Source organism: Macrobrachium rosenbergii, chromosome 46 (genome assembly GCF_040412425.1).
Source record: "Macrobrachium rosenbergii isolate ZJJX-2024 chromosome 46, ASM4041242v1, whole genome shotgun sequence".
In the NCBI taxonomy this organism is placed as follows: Eukaryota; Metazoa; Arthropoda; class Malacostraca; order Decapoda; family Palaemonidae; genus Macrobrachium; species Macrobrachium rosenbergii.
The window spans coordinates 14348509-14370384 of record NC_089786.1 but is presented as its reverse complement, the minus strand read 5'-3'; the positions used below and the strand labels follow the sequence as shown (position 1 = coordinate 14370384).

The 21876-nt window shown below is 34.5% G+C and overlaps 1 protein-coding gene across 1 annotated transcript in view; it reads right to left on the bottom strand.

Moving 5' to 3' along the window:
* Positions 1-21876, bottom strand: part of LOC136830232 (beta-galactosidase-1-like protein 2) — a 29133-nt gene that overhangs the window by 1290 nt on the left and 5967 nt on the right. The window contains exons 3-11 of the mRNA XM_067089532.1: positions 18394-18579; positions 15211-15352; positions 9537-9699; positions 9014-9166; positions 8062-8208; positions 6492-6587; positions 3027-3121; positions 2169-2317; positions 977-1069 (exon numbers count right to left, since the gene is read on the bottom strand). Of these exons, the coding sequence (XP_066945633.1) occupies positions 977-1069; positions 2169-2317; positions 3027-3121; positions 6492-6587; positions 8062-8208; positions 9014-9166; positions 9537-9699; positions 15211-15352; positions 18394-18579 (1224 nt within the window). The remainder of the gene's footprint in view (positions 1-976; positions 1070-2168; positions 2318-3026; positions 3122-6491; positions 6588-8061; positions 8209-9013; positions 9167-9536; positions 9700-15210; positions 15353-18393; positions 18580-21876) is intronic.

The following is a 21876-nucleotide window of genomic DNA, read 5'->3' as shown; positions in this document are numbered from 1 at the left end:
AAAATTACACCTAGAAGTTTAATACAAACAAAAGCTTAAAAGATTGTTTATACAGTATTCAAAAGCTTAGAAACTTGCTATAACAGTCTGGTCCGAGATACTAACCATCTGCGTTTAGTAAGAATATTTAGTGTATTAGAACAGATGCCTGAACTTGAGAGCTTTTTTGGAGGGAGCTAAAAATGTTCCTATCAAGATTCAGGAAGGTTATATTCACTTTCTTTGTTGATTTGATTCTTGCAAACAAACATCATTACAGACCAATGATTAGTGATAATGTGAGAATGGAAATGTAAACTGTTAAAATCGAGTTTATGAGGAATACAATTTATCCCTTTAGTGTACAGAATATGAATGACAACCATGCTTTTTTATGGATATATGTACATGCAAAGAATTCTAACACGTACTTTACCAAAAAGAAAAAATCGCTTGGTCTTAGTGATCAGATATGCGAGCCCAAAGTCAAGGTTATATTTTGCTAAAGTGAGTGTTAAGATTTTGTAAACATTACAGAGTATAACATACTTTAAAATGTTATAAATATAGAGTATATATAAATAAAATGTATATAATATATGCATCCATGAAAAGTATGCATATCACTCACAGTATGTACACTCCAGGATAAATTGTATTTGTCATAAACTCTATGTCAGCAACTCGTGTCCCCATCAAAGATGAAATTACACTAATCATTCATAAAAACATGAGTGAATTGGAGGAAGCATCCAGAGAGAGAATAAAGATTAAAATACATAGAAGACAGAAAGTGCAATGAAATAATGGTGACAGGAGAGGATGAGTTTAAAAGGGGTCCTAGAACAGCTGTAATGATAATCTTTAGAAAACGAACACGAGTAAATTTACATTTAACACCCATATGTAAGTCTATATAATACAGTACGGTAAGATACATATGCATATTTACACATGCATGGACGTGCAATGCAATGAAGTCTTGAGTTGACCTTACTTTCCGTTCCAGAAGCCAAACCCGCTGATGTCATCTGGAGTACCGTATGGTTTGGTCATCACAACACCGTCAACTAAGACCTGAGCTAGGTCCCTAGATATGATAGCGAAAAGATGAAGAAAAATATTGTCACTAAATGTAGATTGTAGTTATCAGATAAAATACTGTAAAATAATTTCCTTTCTTCCTAGGTTGAGTAAATGAAGTAACTGATATTCAAGAAACTGTTGCAAAAGGGCTTTACCTTGATAAATCAGTTAAAAATGAATAAGAAGGTGACTGTTACCTCATCTAATGGAACTAATTCATTCAGGGAAATGGCTTACTGGTGAAAATAAACATTTGCAGGATAGTGGAGATGACTGTGTTGCATGCAAAAGGATGTAGTCGATGACAGAACGACAGCAAAACTGAATGTATATATTGAATTATGGATACATCTAAGCAACTGCTCCAACTAGAATAGGAAACTGTACTGGAGGATGGCTGAAAAACATCGCTTCGATGCTAGTCTTCTGATCAGGAAGGCTAAGTAACACTCTTCGGGCAAAACTTGAATAGGTGACCGGCAAGAAATGCCAGACGGTGTTGACCAATAAATCTTTTGAACATTTAATGAACAGACTATGGGATTAGCAACCGCATCCTGATATTTTATTGCTAAGAAACGAAGGGTAATATTATTATATATGTATATGTATATATATACTATATATATACATATTGACCTCATAAGTCCCGGTGCTTGGCATGTATGCCTAAATCTATAAATCAATCAATCATATTATATTTATGTATAACTGAATCACGAAAATATGGAACGTGATGAATATATAAATAAAGACAAAATCTTGTGTTTCTCTTTCCTTCGTGGATTTTGTCTATTTATACCTTTTGTATGTATAATATATATATATATATATATATATATATATATATATATATATATATATATATATATATATATATATATATAACTGACTTTGATACGTTTAGGTCAAAGAACTCCCATCCAGGAAACAAGCAATCATGTTGAAGAATTGTTAGATCTTGCATGTAACTTTTGAAATAATGCAATCTTGCATCATTGTATGAATAAAAATATAAGATTTTTCTCATGTATGGTTGAACGATAAAGAATATCTTTCATCATTGTAAATAGAATGAAGAGCATTCAAAATTCACTTCTCACCTTACATGATTCGTGATGAGTAGCTTTGAGGTGGGTGTCAAGTTGGCACGCGTCGTGTACAAGATGTACCCGTAGGATTGGCCGTTGTTGTCATTAACAGGTAACTGTTCCATACTGCATGGCCCCTCGGAGACTTCCACACTCGTTTGCTGCAGAGTCAACATGTAATAATTTAAAATGGGTTTTGAATGTATCTTTAAATTTGTTATGAGGTCAAACCTGAAATAATTGACAGTAGTTCCTTTATCTTGGTAAAGGATTATGCTTTTTGCTTTCACCTGTGTTATCAACATTATGAAAAATATTCACGCATCCATATGGTACAGGGCAAAAAATCTAATAACTTAAAAAATAAAGCTTTTACTGAAGAGAATATGTGAAAAGGAAAGAAAGGGGGCCAGAAAAGAGGCAGTACAGCCAAAACTGGCAAAAATAACAGACAATGTAAATAATAAATTTGGTCATACATGCACAAAAGATGAGATGAAAAACATTTCAGGATACTGTAATGATAATGCTCAATCCTTAACTCAAGAAACGTGCATAAAAGCCTCTGACGAACTGCCGTTATCAGTGAGACACGCAAACCTCATGATGTCAACAACAAAGGCGACTATATTATAGTAAACAGCGGGAGCCATTCTCTCTCAAAACTGGCTCAGGGAATTATATATTTCAACTAAACACACAATGCGGAACCTGTGTTAACCGAATGGAAACTCATGTTCTGTGTAGCAAAATCACCAAAAGGTTCTTAATACGGGCAGTGTCTTATGAAAATTTTTAAAAAGTCATCAATTTATCAAAGCAATAACCAGAGTATTTTTACACACAAACAAAGGGTTGCAACCGATTTACCTGTGCCAGTAAAGTTGGAAAATCCAGGTGCTCTGTAATGGCTACCTTATCATAAGCTGTTTTTTCTCGCTGAGGCGGTTTTTCTGGATGATCAACTGAAAAAAAAGTGTTGACTCAATACTCTATGTAACATTAATATTTTCATTAGTATGCATCATACTCATATTATCATACAGGTATGCAAATCTTCTAGAGTATCAGCTTTTTCACAATAATGATTAATATAACAAAAATCTTTCTTATCATCAACCATCTGAAAACAAATCTACTATATACTTTGGGTATTATTGAAAAGATGGAATAATTTTTAGTAACATATCCAAATGACAAGTTAGAATAATTTTAGTAATAGAAAAAATGAAAAGTCAGAACAGTTTTTAGTAATAAATGAGAGTAAATATCTCCAAATACAAGAAAGATGTTCATTAGCCCATTACCAGGCAAACGCAGAACACTGGTGAATTAATTGACTTGATTTCGCAAGTTGACGCGTGACAGTTAATTGATATGGGTGTTTCGACACTGCACCAGTTCAAAAATTAACTGATGAAATAGGTGAGTTTGTGTGCGTGTGCGAGTGTGTGTTTGTTTGTTTGTGTGTGTGTGTGTGTGTGTGTGTGATAGTGCCCCCGTTTTGTTATATTCATTCTTATGATTTATTTCTCTCTCTGTGTTCTTTAATTTCAATGACAAATAACAATAATCACGATGTTAATAATAATAATAATAATAATAATAATAATAATAATAATAATAATCTACGTTTTTATGCCTCTTCCTTCTATCGTTCCCTGAATCCTCCTCCCTTTAGCCTCAGGCACCATAGTAGATAAGTCATGTCAACCAAGGTCCTTTCTTTAGACCTGGACGTCAACGACCTGACTGCTGAGCTGTCACTCGGGGTCACGCCTCTCTTCGCCCGACTGATCCGGAAAATCGAGAGGTTTTTAGAATTGGAAATTCAAGATGGAATTTTACGACTGTATATTCTGAGGCATTCACTGCGAGCGTGATACCGTCCAATTTATTCTAAAAAGAGGACTAATATAATATGAAGTTTTTCTAAACGGTGGAATAACATCATGCTCTTTTTCTGAAAAGTGGAGTAATATAACATAAAGGACAGTAGAGGATGATTAAGTGACATTTGTCTCTATAAAGTGGAGGCATCATACGAAGACGCTTTTTGACATTTTTTAGGATCATGTCACTTATAGCTTCATGAAGTAGCCAATACTGGTAACAATATGGCAGGCATGCATAATGGCGCTCGCGCGATACAACTAAGAGATATGCTACTCTTCAATCTTGCGAAAATGCAAACAAAACAAATACCGATTACTTTGTGCAAAGTTTGACGATATCTATAGCATTCTGTCGCCAATTTCTTGCGTGAAGTAGGCAACCATGGTTAGCCTACTCAGTGAAAGTCACCCTCGTATGCTGAAACCGTTTGCTACAGATGTGTATTTTTCGTTCACCAATGATAATGTAAGATGCAACAAATCTTATCGTGTGACACATTCTTGAGTGATACCATGCCGAAAGTAAAGGCATCTTTTTAAATAAACGTTTAAGTTTCTGACCTGTCAGGAAGCTGTCACAACTGTTACTTCTTTGCGTATTTATAGAAATGTCTGACGACAAATGGGATCACGAGATCTGTCGGCATCAGGTTTAAACTACATCCTTGACGATCACGAAGACCTCATTCTCGGCCTTAGGCCTGCGTTCTGGCTGAGCCATGTCTTGTGGCATATGAATATAGTGTTGCAACTGGAATGTCAGTAATCATAGTATGGAGACAGTAAAACACCAGTAGACGAATCGGTTTTATATATATATTATATATATATATATATATATATATATATATATATATATATATATATATATATATATATATATATATATATATAAAATATATTATATTATATATATATGTATGTATATATATATATATATATATATACACATATATATATGTATGTATGTATGTATGTATGTATGTATGTATGTATATGTATGTATGTATGTATATATATATATATATATATATATATATATATATATATATATTTATATATATATATATATATATATATATATATATATATATATATATATATATATATATGTATATATTTATATATATTATGTATACAGTATATATATACATATTCCTAATTTTGCACAAGGCACTTTAATTATGCTCAGTGCAAGGCTGAGTTCTTTTAATTTCAAATGTGTTTCCTTCAAAACTGAGAGATATTAGCAAATTACTCGAAAGACTCATCACAAGTAAAAGTGAGGTGCAGTATCTATATCACTTAAGTTCAATTATATTGCATGTGTGCTAAAAGACAATACCTAAAGACCCTACATGTACCAGGAAGTCCGCATGAATGGACCGCGATGGCACAAACCAGTGCCGTGGAAAGGCCTGGCACGAGAGGCATTTGGTTACAATGAGGCCCAAAAGCCGACAGTAGGTTAGTTATGCAGAAAAGGGCAGCGTGCTTCAACCAGGATGACTAAGTAGAATGAAGTGAATTAGTCTTCAGATCTCGCTTGTGGAAGGACTGGGTTCCCCTACAGAATGTTATTCAGCTTGGCGAGTTTCTTGCTCTCATAATATACTTAATACATACATCTTTCATTGTTTATCAGGTTTATTTGCCATACAACACCTCTGTCTCTCTTCCTTCATAACCTGCACGTGTCACCTCTCTTTCTCATCTTCTGTCTACCTTGTACATGCCATTCTTTTCTTGGGTATATCTGTCTGTCTAGAAAACAGTATTTGACAATCTTTGTGTTGTGTGGTAATACAACTGGTATTCATTTAATCTATAATAGCACGATCAAGATATACCTGTTGGACTACTGGCATCTGGCTGTTTCCTCTAAATTCCAAGGTCTGTGATTTGATCAAGGCATTTGCTTGGAATTTTAAGTTGTTTGATTGAAAAGGCCTACAAGAGCTTTTGCTCTCTCGTTCAGCCTGTAAAACTGAATTAGATTACGAATCAGCTCTCCACTGATTATTACTGGGAATGCCTCTTTTTACCATTAAAACACAACGTCCTCTTCTTGAGTAAGCTCTGAATTAAGTACATCTAGTATTATTCGGCTACAGTATGTTGGGTTGTTGCTGGGATTGGAGTGATGATAGGCTAACAAAGTCATCCCAAATGGCGGTTGATAATCGGGAGGGTAGCACATAGCCATTATCTCTAAGAAGAAAAGGCGTATATGTCATATATATATATATATATATATATATATATATATATATATATATATATATATATATATATATATATATATATATATGTATATATACATAAGCATACATATATATATATATATATATATATATATATATATACCCATACATACACTATATACATATACTTGTATGTATATACATATATAACTTTATATGGAAGGTTCTGTACTTACCAACTCCCTCTAAAGGATTGTACTTTGCTATAATGTCCTTAGCAACTGTGTACTTCTCAGTGTAGTCTCCTGCTTCGGACAATGGAGCGTCATAATCTGTATTAAGTAAATAAATAACTGAGATAAATGGCTGTTGAATATAAAAGTTAATAGCTAATTAAATTGTATCAAAGAATCGACCAATGAATTAATCAATTAATTACAATCAACAAGTGAGCTTAACTGTATATCAAGGTTTCTAACAAAAATTTATTTTTCAATTTTTGGTTTGTCAAGGATTCATGTGTTATCAGTAACCTCCTAACCATTTATTATTATTATTATTATTATTACTATTGAATTTAACAAGATCACAGTGCCACATTTCTAGATTCTCACTGGGTTCTCCTTAGACGAGGGGTGGAAAATGGAGCAAAGTAAAGGTAGGGAGAAGAGTTGGACAGCTAAAAAGGGACGCTTCAAAGAGCCTTTAGCACAGTCTACAATGTGCCATAAGGTGCGCTTTAAGGAAGGATCCTTGATGGGATACCCCTTCAGTACTACCCGTACAATATTACTATAATTATTATTACTATTTATAATGTGAACAGGTCATTCACAAGAACAAATACGTTAGATTCACAAAATCAACTTCTACTTAAACATTTAAATTCTTTATTTATGTGAGATTTGTGCCGGCGTCAGTTTTGAGGATTTTCATCAAAATTGAAGACTGCCTTTGCGAATTTTTACTGATCAGTTTTGAGAGAAAAATAAAAATATGTCAGAAAACAAAATTAAATTACTTTAATTACTTGGTCTTATCACCTTCATATCACTTAGAGACACAAATAACAGCGACGTAACTAAAACACATATACGATAACTTGCAGTACTTTGTTATACCTGGATTCGACGATTTCAAGATTAAAATTGATCACTCTGACAAAGGTCAGTAACGATAAAACTAACTTATCAACATAACACATTCTGCTCAGGCTGAAAGCTAATGACGGTTAAGCGATTAACCAATCAAATGAACAATAAAATAATAAAGATTTATAATCCAAGCAACGATTAACCAATCCTGTCTCTAACATGTATGTAATACCTAACGCACCTAAGGGGCGTTCCTAACATTTTAGGCCCCGGGGACACAGTCCCATTTAGGGCCCCTCTCAAGGGGTGGGAGGCGAGCAAACAGCAAAAGCACTCTTCGGGGGCTCCAAGCCCCCGGGAAAATGTTTAGAATATGAGCAATTGTAGGATCATTTTAAAGGCACTTTCAAATGCAAATTTCAAAAATGTTATTTCTTAAATTTCGCATTTTGGCCCCCCCCCCTCACTTTGATGCCCGGGGGGCTGTTTCAAATAGCCACACACCTTCTCAGGAACGCCATTGTCACCTACTTTATTCTCGAGTACCTTAAACACTACCTGTTCTTCACATTTGCCAGTGATCCTGGTTTAGCTATTGTTAACCGAGAAAATTGGTTGTCTAGTGTTAATTATGTTTTTAGATTCCTTTGACAATTCCTAGGAAGTTCTTAAATTACGTCAAGATGAAAATAATAAACAAAATCATACAAACCGTAACTTGTCGTGTCCGGAGTGTAAAATGGCCATGATCCTCCGACATTAGCGCCGGGCATGAAGGCGAAGCTGGTACCCCCAATGAACATGTACATATTGACGGAGGAATTCCGCTGCAGAATCACTTCTAGAGTTGCCCCAAAATCTGTAAGTGGAAATGAAACAAACTTCATGAATTTCGGTGCATAATATTTCACTTATGGTGTAGAGACTGAGTTTATAAAACGTGCCTAAAACAAGGTCCATCTCGCAAGAATGGTGTTAATGGACCTCCCAAACAGACAGTAAAATATTATATTTCTGAAACTAAGAAACTTGACGGGGCACGATGACGAGATAGCAGGGGGGATAGGCCTATACAATCAAAACGTTTTAATAAAGCAATTTCTAAAATAATGCCTAAAAAATAATGTTCATACATTATGGAAGAATTTTGTTGCAAAAATTGCCCAAAGTCTGTCACTAAAAAGCAAAATGAACGAATGTCTCAATTGATATACATGATATACAGTATAAAACGTGTCATATTCTGTACATGTAATCCGGCCAATTTTTATAATTGCTGTATTTCTACAAAAATAATAGAACTTTTTCTTATTCATATCATATTATGTTTTCTTCTGGAAACTGAGGGCACTTGGCTGCTGTCCCGTTGACATTTGAATAAAAATAATACTGTATAAAGAAGTACCTGTGTTTAGTTAGTAAACAGATGGAAGCTAGTTGAAAAATATGTTGCTAAGCGTTGAATTTGATTTCACTGGATATCAAAGAATCACTAAATCTGATTTATTATTGTTAAAGAGGTGTTAATCCTAATTATTAGAGAAACTGGTCACGCTGGAAAAAAAAACGCACCACTTTTACTTAAACGAGAGACTAATTACACGAATTTATAACTTTACTCTTCTGATTTAAAAGAAAATATATTGATATATCTAACAACTTACCCTTCGGATCTGTTACAGAGTGTGAATCTGCCAGCCAGTGATCAAACCATCCCGTCCAGTACTCTGTAGTCATCAGGGGTCGGTCAGGCTGCAAGCTCTTGAGTTTGTCCAAATTTTCTCCTGGGTTACTGTTGAAGTTCGCTGTCATTAAGGCTGGAGTACATTAAAAAAATTTCAAATAGAAATGGTAATCCAAATATATACATATATAATATATATATATATATATATATATATATATATATATATATATATATATATATATATATATATATATATATATATATATATATATATATATATATATATATATATATATATATATATATATGGGACAGTTTCCATGGTAGTGAAGTGGCTGGTGTAATGACCTATGGACCTAATTTTATATTTGTCAATCAGTATAGATTCGAAGTACCTAAACTAGTTTTCAGACTCAATTTATTAATTTAACTACTAAACTTTCATGCTCTTAGGTGAAGCTTTTATTCATTTTCTTAGGCTCTGAACTTCTGAACCTAACCTCCTTCTACAGCTCCTTTGTCCCCATTCCACAGGATCCCGTCCGAAGTGAAGTACAGTGACTCATTTAACCCATTGGCTGTCAGTGTCTCCTTCAGGAACTCCATGTAGGCCTTCCCTTCAGGCTCTCTCGCGTCTCCAAAGCCGCTGTATTCGTTCTCTATCTGAAATTAAATACGGAAATGGAAGCAATCGGAATAAATGGTACTACTGATTATGTATATTTGTAACAGCCACAATGGCCACTTGTCAGTACAAAGCCTTACAACCTAGAGTATCCAAAAGTGCGAAGAAATCCAAAAGTTGAGAGGTCACTGTGGCTACAGGAGATACATAATCAATATATCTAATGAAAGAAAGTGACCAGAAGGTGTTAGCCGTCCGTAACTCTGCAGGTCTTTTGGAAGAGGGCCGATAGCCCCATACCATTCTTCTCCAACGTGGTCAAGTTAATAGAGGTATTGGGGATCCAGGACATATATGCTTGGTCCGTGGATTGCTCAGTCCACCACACTATAATGGGTACAGAGCCTGCTGGCGTCAAGAGAAATGGTGTGGGGATAGTAACGTAACCCCTAAAGGCTTGCTAAGAAGATAGAAAGCTGTACCTTTCTGGCACCACCCCCGACAAAGGTAAACAAAGCTTATGGTAAAAAATACATAATTTATGCATATATATACTGTCACTTTGTTGTGTTATTTTATAATTAGTAATTTTATTCTAGTTTTTGTAAAGCATATGAACTGTATTATTATCCATTTAGTTTGTTTTCCTCCTCCCCGGTGGTTTGTCTGTTTAGTAATTGTCACTAATGACCATTCTGTCTTTTCATATATTGTGAGCGAATGGTGTTGTCACCATGGCGGTGTCGGAGATTCTTTCAACTGAAGGAATCAGTTGATCTCTGAGCCTTAATACTCTGGTGACTGCTGATTTTGCTACGTAACGCCTGCTTGGATGTACTATTATTTAAAGGATTACACTTCATCCAGCCTCACCCTCGGCTCAGTAAATGTCGAGGGCTCTCAACTTAGCCAAGGTATAAGTGAATGATATTTTTGGATTAGTCAGGCGATCTTTGATTGGTCTCATTTGGACGTCCCGAGTTTCCTGGAGGATCATCCTTGTGGACGTAGGATCGCTGTTGGATGGGTCCTATCGAGTACCCTAATTATATTCATTTGCCTTCACCACTTCACCCCTCACTTTTTGTCTCTGGACGCAGAGACATATAAGTATCTAAAAAGATCACGGCTATAACTCCAGTGTTACGGTGGACAGCAATATATGATTAAGAGATCACGGCCACTGCTCCAGTGTTTCGGAGGAGGAAATCATCACTAGGTTAATTAGTTTGTAATTGATAGGTTGTTCTTACTTTCCGAATACCTTCTCCTATCTGAACCCCTTCTCTTTGTGGATGTATCTTTGCTTTTTCTGTCTTAATTGGGTAAGTGTGTTGGTTTATAAATCTTTCAGGTTGATTGGTGTTCATTAATAATTGTATTCCCGAGGTTCAGGAATAACTTCTATCTGCATATTTTTGTATTAAATTTAAGTGTTTTTGTGGTGTTTCGTTTTCCCCCATGAATTGATTTTTGCACTATTAATATTGTTTGAGAGCTATTCCACTGACTGTGGACTTAGCTTGTGGTTGTGAACAGAGTTTGATAAGAGTTATTTAATTTTTAGTAACGGAGGAAAAGGACCGTTACAATACATATATATATATACATACCTGTATATTGAAGAAGTTAAGTATACCCTAGTTTAACCAGACCACTGAGCTGAGTAAGATCTCCTAGGGCTGGCCCGAAGGATTAGATTTATTTTATGTGGCTAAGAACCAATTGGTTACCTAGCAACGGGACCTACAGCTTATTGTGGAATCCGAACCACATTATAGCGAGAAATGAATTTCTATCACTAGAAATAAATTCATCTAATTCTTCATTGGCTGTCCGGAGAATCGAACGTGGGGCCAGCAGAGTGCTAGCTAAGAACGGTACCCAGCTGTCCAATGAGGAACCGTATATTGATGAAAACTACTGTAGTATATGTGCAAGGCTGGAATTTAAACGGAGCAATATGTTGATGCTGGTATTGATATCACATGGCACTAATCTTGAATTATTTCCATTTATATGTAGCCAAAAATAAAAAAGCTAAAAAGACACACATACACATACATATATGTGTATACACACACACACATATATATATATATATATATCAGCACATTACCACAGGTGAAAAATAAGAAACGGGGTGTAGGTCTGACCGGTTTCGACTTTATTTCAAGCCATTGACGAAGGACTGATACAGAGTGTGAAGTCACAAATATATATACTACAAGAACAGTACTGACGAACATACACAACCGTTAGAGCCTACATATCCCTACCCAGGTCGGTGTCGGGGTAGGAGTGGCCTTTAAAACTCATTGGCTAAAAATCACAATAGACTCTCAGGGGACACTGCTGATAAACAGACCATACCCCACCTCAGATCCACACCTGGCAGGTGTCATGGAGGCGGAGTTTGGAAACTCATTAACATTACTACCCTCGTACTGTGTTTACAAATATGATAATCTATTTTCATACATCTCTACTGTCTACCTTAAAGTTTAAACAATTTACAAATTTCTTTTGATATTAAAGGATCAAGTTTATACATCCCTTGACTGATATTCATATTATGGTTGTAACTTTCTTTTATAAAGCTAGATTCAATGATGTTCCTTTCAGTGCATTATTAGAATATACAATCTTTTTGCCCCTTCCCAGTTGATAGCATGATTGTTCTCACTAACATGTACAAATATACCACTGTTCCCTTGTGCATATCTCACACATTTCTTATGCTGTTCAATTCTTTTTCCAGTGCTTTCCCGGTTTGGCCAATATAAAAGTTGTCACAAGACTTACACAGAATTTTATATACACCCTTTAGTATTGTCTGGGGAGTTCTTGATAAGTACATTTTCATTGTTGTATTGTTCTTAAATGCGACATTAACACCAAAATTCTTAAGAAGATGAGGATATCTTTCCTTATTATTATTATAAGGCAAAACAAGCAAATTTTTTGTGTTGTAAGGTTCTTTCTGGTTTTGATACATAGTCTTTTTGCCACTTCAAATGCACTGTTTAATACACTATCAGGATATTTCAATTTCTTGCCTGCATTCCTAATCTTATCTATTTCATCATCAATATATTCAGGGCTACATACCCGTAATGCTCTTAAAACATAGATGAAAACACTGACTTTTTAACCTTATTGCTTTGTCCAGAATAGAAATGCACATAGGAAGAAATATTAGTGGGTTTTCTATACACACTATATTTAAACCCACTACTATTTCTTCGTATGAGGACATCCAAAAACAGTAAGCACCCATCATTTCCATTTCCATCGTGAATTTAATTGATGGTACTAATTGATTTAACTTGGCAAAAAGTTTTTTACATCTTGGTTCCTGGCCATACACAAATTATGTCGTCAACATACCTAAACCATGTTACATTACGTGGGATTATGTTGTTTAATATCTTCTTTTCAAAGAATTCCATATATAAGTTACTTAACACTGGGGATAGAGGGTTTCCCATTGCCATACAAAATTTTGTGAGTAAAATTTACCATTAAATTCAAATTTACAATCTTTTACACATAATTTAATCAGTTCAATTAAAGTACTTTTAGAAAATGGGATATCCAGCTGTGTGTTCTCTAACAATTCAGATAAAAAACGCCATCAGATCATCAATTGGCACCTTTGTGAATAGTGATACAACATCAAAACTTACAAGCCTGGATTCACTGTTAATCTCTACACTATTTAGTTTATTTATCAGGTCCACATTATTCTTGATATTTGCATTTGAGATGGTACCTACTAATGGGTTGAGAATATCTACTAAGTACTTCGCTAGCTTGTATGATGCGGAACCAACTGAACTGATAATTGGCCTGGCAGGAAAGTTTGCTTTGTGAGTTTTATTGTACCATACATGTATGGTAGCGATGGAGAGGTCACACAACTTCTTTATAAGGCTTTCGTTACCTTTTAACAGGTTTTTCACTTTCTTATTGAAACCACTATTCACATTGTCTATCGGGTTCTTATTTAGTTCTTTATATGTGTTATCATCACCTAAAAGATTTTGCATTTTTCTATATATTCACTTTTATTTAAAATTACAAGAGCGCCTGATTTATCTGCTTTTGTCATGTGTATATTTTATCTTTTTCAGTTCATTGATAGCAACCATAAATCTTTTTGGGGCGTTTGTGGTGTCTGATTTTTTCATACTTCCATAGATCACTCCCTTAACCATGTTCACTTCTTCATTCGTTAAATCACTATATTTTTCCAAATTACACAGTCCTTTAGTTATTTCCACACTGTTCCTTCCGCCAGGAGATAAAGCAAAGTTTAAACGGTAGCCTAAGGCATTACGGGTATGTAGCCCTGAATATATTGATGATGAAATAGATAAGATTAGGAATGCAGGCAAGAAATTGAAATATCCTGATAGTGTATTAAACAGTGCATTTGAAGCGGCAAAAAGACTATGTATCAAAACCAGAAAGAACCTTACAACACAAAAAATTTGCTTGTTTTGCCTTATAATAATAATATGAAAGATATCCTCATCTTCTTAAGAATTTTGGTGTTAATGTCGCATTTAAGAACAATACAACAATGAAAAATGTACTTATCAAGAACTCCCAGACAATACTAAAGGGTGTGTATATAAAACTCCGTGTAAGCCTTGTGACAACTTTTATATTGGCCAAACCGGAAAGCACTGGAAAAAAAAAGAATTGAACAGCATAAGAAATGTGTGAGATATGCACAAGGGAACAGTGGTATATTTGTACATGTTAGTGAGAACAATCATGCTATCAACTGGGAAGGGGCAAAAAGATTGTATATTCTAATAATGCACTGGAAAGGAACATCATTGAATCTAGCTTTATAAAAGAAAGTTACAACCATAATATGAATATCAGTCAAGGGATGTATAAACTTGATCCTTTAATATCAAAAGAAATTTGTAAATGTTTAAACTTTAAGGTAGACAGTAGAGATGTATGAAAATAGGATTATCATATTTGTAAACACAGTACGAGGGCAGTAATGTTAATGAGTTTCCAAACCCGCCTCCATGACACCTGCCAGGTGTGGATCTGAGGTGGGTATGGTCTGTTTATCAGCAGTGTCCCCTGAGAGTCTATTGTGATTTTTAGCCAAATGAGTTTTAAAACCACTCCTACCTCGACACCGACCTGGGTAGGGATATGTAGGCTCTAACGGTTGTGTATGTTCGTCAGTACTGTTCTTGTAGTATATATATTTGTGACTTCTCACACTCTGTATCAGTCCTTCGTCAATGAATTGAAATAAAGTCGAAACCGGTCAGGACCTACACCCCGTTTCTTATTTTTCACCTGTGGTAATGTGATAAATGAATCACGTAGAAAAGTGATAATAATCACACACACACATATATATATATATATATATATATATATATATATATATATATATATATATATATATATATATATATATATATATATATATATATATATATATATATATATATATATATATACTCTCTTTAAAAAGACAGAAAAAGGGCTTGAGTGAGCACTCCTACCTGAACAGCAATGATAGGTCCTCCTCGAGTAAACTGAAGGTCAGCAACGCGAGGAAGCAGGTTGTTGAAGTAATCACGGACGGGATTCATGAAGCCTTCGTAGTTAATTCTCACTCTCATATTTTCGTCACGTAGTAACCAGCTATGCGGAAATATCAAAACAAAGGGAAAACCATAATAATAAATTGTAATAATTGTCATTGTATTTACTGTGATGTTCTTCCAGCATGTTTTTAATCATTTACCATGTATATGCTTTGTATTTTCATATACGTTCATTTTATCTTTGAAGCTATTGTTATCTTTGTTATAATGAGACTGCGTGCTCTTCAAACAAATAAATATTTCCTGTTATAATGAGGACAATTTCTCTTTACATTGTGGTTATTAAGAGGTTTTCACGATGTATGTGAAATTACATATTTAAAAGGGCCAAGAATCACGTTGTCTGCCATGCTTCTCCGAAAGGTTTATGGGTTAGATATTTCGAGAGAAGCAGAAAATAATAAAGTAATAAATTCCAGCATTTAACGTTGATTTTAAGTCAAATATTACCTAACAAGAGGTTATGATTCAAACAATTGGTAGTTTTTTCATATTTAAGTGTAGGATAGATGGGCACAAAGAGTTTGCAATTTTTTTAAATGCCTATTATGAATAATTACATCATTAAAAAATATTTCTTCGTATATCAGTTATAAGTCTAATTCTTAATTGTCTCAACGTGCGTTTATAATTCTAAATTCTAATCCATCTAGGTTTTGTAGCCGTTCGGCTAGTACAGTTGGTAACGTCAAGGTCTAGACCTTGGGTAACGTGTCAGCTTCTTAACCTCGGGGACCAACGTTTGCTTCCCGTCAAGGGACGAATAGTGAAACTGTCCACCGGATAGATACTGCCATGAGTGACGTCACGGTGGGGGTGTAAAGTCACCAATTCGGCGCCAGGATAGTGTTTCGGCGGCGCCATTAATTAAGTCTCCGCTGAGCTTGTTTTCTTTGGTGACTTCCCGTTTTCTTCAAGCTCAATTAGTCACGCCTAAAACGTGCCAGGTCACGCATTTTAATCATTTTTACTTTATGGTATTTATACGAATGTCACACATTGTGTATCACATGTTTCTTCATTCACAGGCATCAGCAGTAACCTTTACCTGCTCGTTTCTTTGACACCTTACAGGGGGTTGGGATTAACCGGCTGACGGTCCGACCGAATAGCCTGTTGGAGGACTGAAACCACAGAACTTTAACTTTTAAATATTTATTTCTGATTAACATACTATTCTTATTATCTTATGTTCTCTTTTTACACATATGATAATAATACATTTTGGGTATGCTCCGTATGAGTATATGCTTATTTTGAAAGCCTGAATATGATAGGGCAATGGATGAAAAAACTCCTTCAGTCTTGAAAACGTCGACTTTTTTTAAGGCAAGATTTCTTAAAATCATTGTTCACAACAGGTGAATGAAATTATGTTTTCTCTTAATTCTTCAGTGGTGAATGCTGTTATGTTTACCATTCTGACAGATACGACATTGCTGTCCACGAGAAGAGTTGCTGAATGCGGCAAAAGTGTCATAAACATACCTTCTGAAAAGACTGGCTTACAATCTAACAGACATTCCTAAATACACTCCCTTTCAAGACATACTAAGAATAGATTTGCATATGTTGAACAACGACGATAAGTGACAGCATACGAAATACCTGGATTTCAAAACATGCCCCGACCAAGAATGTATTTCTATTTTGCGAATAGATACCGCGTCGCATACAAAGCGCACCAAAATATTTCCCGCAAGTTAAACTTTATTCGTTCATATTTCCGAGGACGTACAGTTCTTCATCGGAAGCAAGAGCAGCGAAAGTAATCCCATTTCCTCGTAAAAAACGAGGATGAATGGCGGTGGTATCGAGGAGGCCACGTTTGCCCAATTTTCGGAATGAAGGATTGACCTCCATCCAGCGCGACTTATTCAACTCCTGTGATGTAAGTTTAGAATAAAGTTTCTCTGGAGTAGTTTATTGATCTTTAATAATTTATTTCTGTATGTAAATTATTCTACTTCTCTTTCCTACGCGTTTCTCTTATTTTTTTTTTATATAGGAAGCTTGTTTAAGTAATTAACAGCCATTTTTGCTTACTTACTTAGAAAAGTAGTCATGTAAAATATTCTAACATATTTCACGATAATACGGAAAATACTACCAGCAATGTCTATTTATTATTATTTTACCACTTTGCTCTACCTAGTCATTATTCAGAGATTAATAATTGCATTGAAAACTGCAAAATCATCAGCATCATCATCATTTTAATTGCATGAGACAAAAACATATTGTGTGTAGCTTTTTAAGAGCATTTGAATAACAATATAAGAAGGGTCTTTTTGTCTCCGGCATTTGCGTGAACGGGATTGTTCTTTGTATGCCTCTGCCGTTATTATTATTATTATTATTATTATTATTATTATTATTATTATTATTATTATTATTATTATTATTATTATTATTATTATTATTATTATTATTATTATTATTATTATTATTATTATTATTATTATTATTATTATATGTAGAACTCTCAATGTTGAGAAAAGGAGTAATTTTGTGTAAGGTCCACAATAATTTATCAATGGTAGAATGTGAGACTTTATAAAAATGTATAAAATGCTTTCGAACCCTACACTATTATTATTATTAAAATCTGAGCAAAATCCACACAAAAAATTGATAAAGAAAAGGAGAAGAAAGTAAAACATCCAATATAATAGCAATAAAATACAAACAAAAAGCCAAAGTTCGCAGTACCTTGAACCCATGAGTTATTCTGATAATGGAATCAAACTATCCACGATTTTCATTAAAGAGGCCTTGTTAACTAGGTTGCAATAGCTATTAATTATTACTGAATATAATTTCGTATTACCTTTTACACTTTTCCGAAATGCCATTAGTTTAACTTTTAAACATATGAGCGTTTAAAATATACTGGTCTTGTCGGCTTATTCCAGTTAATTTGTGCATAACCAAATTATGATAAATAAAAATGTCAAGAAGATGGTCCACCTATAAAAGATGAGCATTCTCTTTAGCTCGGAAGATACGTTCCTCATACTTTCCAACGAACCAGACTCATAAAAACTACAGCTTATAAGTATTCATTCTCTCTCTCACCTCGGCATTCCTCCGAAGTCCCACTCGGCGCAGATGTAAGGCCCAGGTCTCAAAAGGACGAAGAGATCTTCTTCCTGAGCCGTCTGGAGGAATGAGCGCAAGTCCAAGAATGCCGACATTTCCTCGTCCAGGTCTCCGAAGTCGAACACTCCTTGTCTGGGCTCGTGCAGGTTCCAGGGAACGTAACTGGAATTATTTTAATTACTGTTACCATGAGTCACACTTCTTGAAGGATTTGTTCCTACATATATGGAAACTGGAGCAAGGTAATGTTTAAGAAACTGGAAAGCTAAGAGAGAGGAGACTAGCGGAAAGTAAAAAGCAGCAAGCACTGCAGCTGGGGGCTAAAAGGAATCTGCAACATAACATTAGTAACCATCTACAGTGCGCCGTGCAAGGCACGCTGTCGGCGGTGACCCCTAAATGGTATGCAAGATCTACTATTCGAAAATCACAGACCTCAATCGTTTACTCAATCTCTCATATCAATCCACTGCCAGAATGTAAAGTCTCTACTATCTTTGGCGTTCATCAGTATATATATATATATATATATATATATATATATATATATATATATATATATATATATATATATATATATATATACATATATATATTATATATCTATATCTATATATATAGTTTATCTATATATATATTTTATATATAAGTATATATACAGTATATATATATATATATATATATATATATATATATATATATATATATATATATTCATATATACAATATATATACATAAATTATATATATACATATATACTGTAATAACCACAATGCCCTCTCAACTTCTCCAATTCTTCGCTCTTTTTTTGGATACACTTGTCACCACAAAGCCTTAAGACCCAAGTGCAAGAAATTTGAAGCGATTGGATCTCAAGGCTTTGAAGTAACAAGCGTATCCAAAAAAATGCGTGAAGAATTCGAGGAATAGTGTGAGTTTAGACAAGAAAGAGGGTGCGTGGGTCATGCATTTGTTCTAACAGTTATGTGAAAAATATATAAAGGAAGGGAAAAACTGAATGTGGCCTACATGGAATGAAGAAAAAGGTATATGACAGAATCGAGAGAGACAGAAGCATTGTGGAGGAGGTAGTGAATATACGGTAGAGATCATAACTTAATGGAAGTGAAGCATATTAGAACATGCAGATGGAAGAGTTACTGGTTTGGTGTAAACTTAGCCTGTTATGCCTCCAAAGGCTGTTACATTTTTCATGTGAGAAGTCAAAGAAAACAGTAGATGTAAATGACAAGACGTAGGATAAACAAAATGGGCCATAAGAGGGAGATGGTTGTTCAATGCGAATAAAATAAAAAAGATCAAAGCTGTTGAAACGAACTGCTTGTGTAGTACATGTGGCATAAAAATTGTGAAGATGAGATGAGGAGGCAAATGTATGGCAAAAAGGTCAGTGTAAGTAAAAGGATGGATCCAAGTATTTTGAGATGGCTTGGTCTTGTGGGAAGAATAGACGACAACAGGTTAGTTAAAAGAGTGCATATTTTAGAACTGTCAGGAGGGAGGAGAGAATGACCTAGGAGTTGTATGGATTGTGTGAGAGGTATTAGAAAGAAAGGGGCTAAGTATGTAGGAAGCGCTGATTTTGTCAAGATATATATATATATATATATATATATATATATATATATATATATATATATATATATATATATATAATCACTTATTAGGTAATTTGAGTTTTATCAGTTTTATCTTCGTATAATTGCTTAAGATATGTCTTTACGATAAAGTTTCCAAAAGATCAAACCATTACGTAAAACGACTTAGAAGAAAGGGTATCGCAACTGCTCTAGGTATACAGATAACTTCTTGAAAGGAAACTCAAGTCTCGAAAAAATAATTAAACTGGTAAATTTCCGAGAAAATGAACCAATACTTATCAGAGTTTAAAACTAGAAAAGTCTGAACGAGCTATACGACATAAAGACAAGAGGATCCACAGAACACGGAGAGAAAAGGAATGACCTAACTCGCCGACTCGTAAAAAGGTGTATAAAAGTAAAACTCTGGCACAACTTATCAAAATAGAAAAAAACTACAAACTTCAAATGACCTTCGGGAAAAGTTTATTGCGATTTCCAAGAGAGGTTTGCCATCATCACTTGAACGCTTAGGATAAATTTTAAAATATTTTTGTTTGATGAAAATGGGCAAACATTTTTACTGAACAAGCATAAAAAAGTTTCGACTTGCAAAGAACAGATAAGATGTAAAAATTATAAACAAAGAGAAAACAGAGTGGAATAACATATAAATGAGGATAATTCAATAAATACGAATAAATGGCTACAATAACAGGAAAACTAAGGCTGTGTGGATCCTGCTGTAAAGTATCATTAGAGTCTTTCTTAAACTTATGCGCATCGACAACAACAACAATAACACTAAAAATCGGCCAACAATCACCTTCTTTTGATAATAATATCACAAGGACACCTACAAGATGATAGCAGGAGGTATTGTAAGCTAGGAGCATTATTTTAGAAAGTGTTCATAGCAGAAAAAAACAGAAGCCCAAAGTAAACTTAATGGGACATTTTCTCTTATCAATAATATCCAATGTATCTGCCAAAGTTCATTATATTCTGTTTACTCGTTTTGAGATATAATAAAACACTCACAAACACAAATACAGGGGAAACAAAACATCGTTCCAAATTCGTTTGTGGATGTAACATTAATAACAGGATATCGCATACATCTCCCCTTTACTCGTTAGGAATATTCACGTCGATTCATTCTTACGGACAATTTCTGCACCTGATCCTCCTTAAACAGACTAAGCCGCAGCACATTGGGGGGATTTCGTAAACAAACACCTAATCTGTCGGGGATTATTCTTTAATGAGTACGTTCGTCATCCTGTCGTAGTATGAAACATCGAACTGTAATAATTTCTGTCTAGTTCAGAGTTACTTATTTCTGGTTTAATAAAGAAGTACTCATTTACAATCCCTCTATCATTCTTTTAATTTACCCAAGACATTGATTTGCGGTCTTTCCAAGGAAATTACTAATTAACCGTCATTCTAAAGCAATTACTGATTAGCAGCCTTTTTGGGCCCTTCCCAATAAGGCTTTAATTCGGAATCAATGAATATTTGAAATTTGGGCCATATGGCCCAACGCTAGAACCGTGGAGGCCATTCAGGGTCAAGGTAATAATTTGGAGATCTTGCTAAGAAAGCATTATTCTCGCGCCTTCTAAAAAATGTATTCATTCGACAGCTTTCCTAACAACGTATTCATTCTCGGGCCTTGCTAACAAAGTATTCATTCCAAAGAAAGTTTTCCATTTGGAGCCTCGAAAAAATGTATTCATTTTGGGGTCCTCCCCAAAGAAAGGTATTTCTTAACCTGCCTACCAAAATACGGTATTCATTTCGCAGCCTCCCAAAAATCCATTGATTTCAGGACCTTCCAAAGACAAGTTTTTG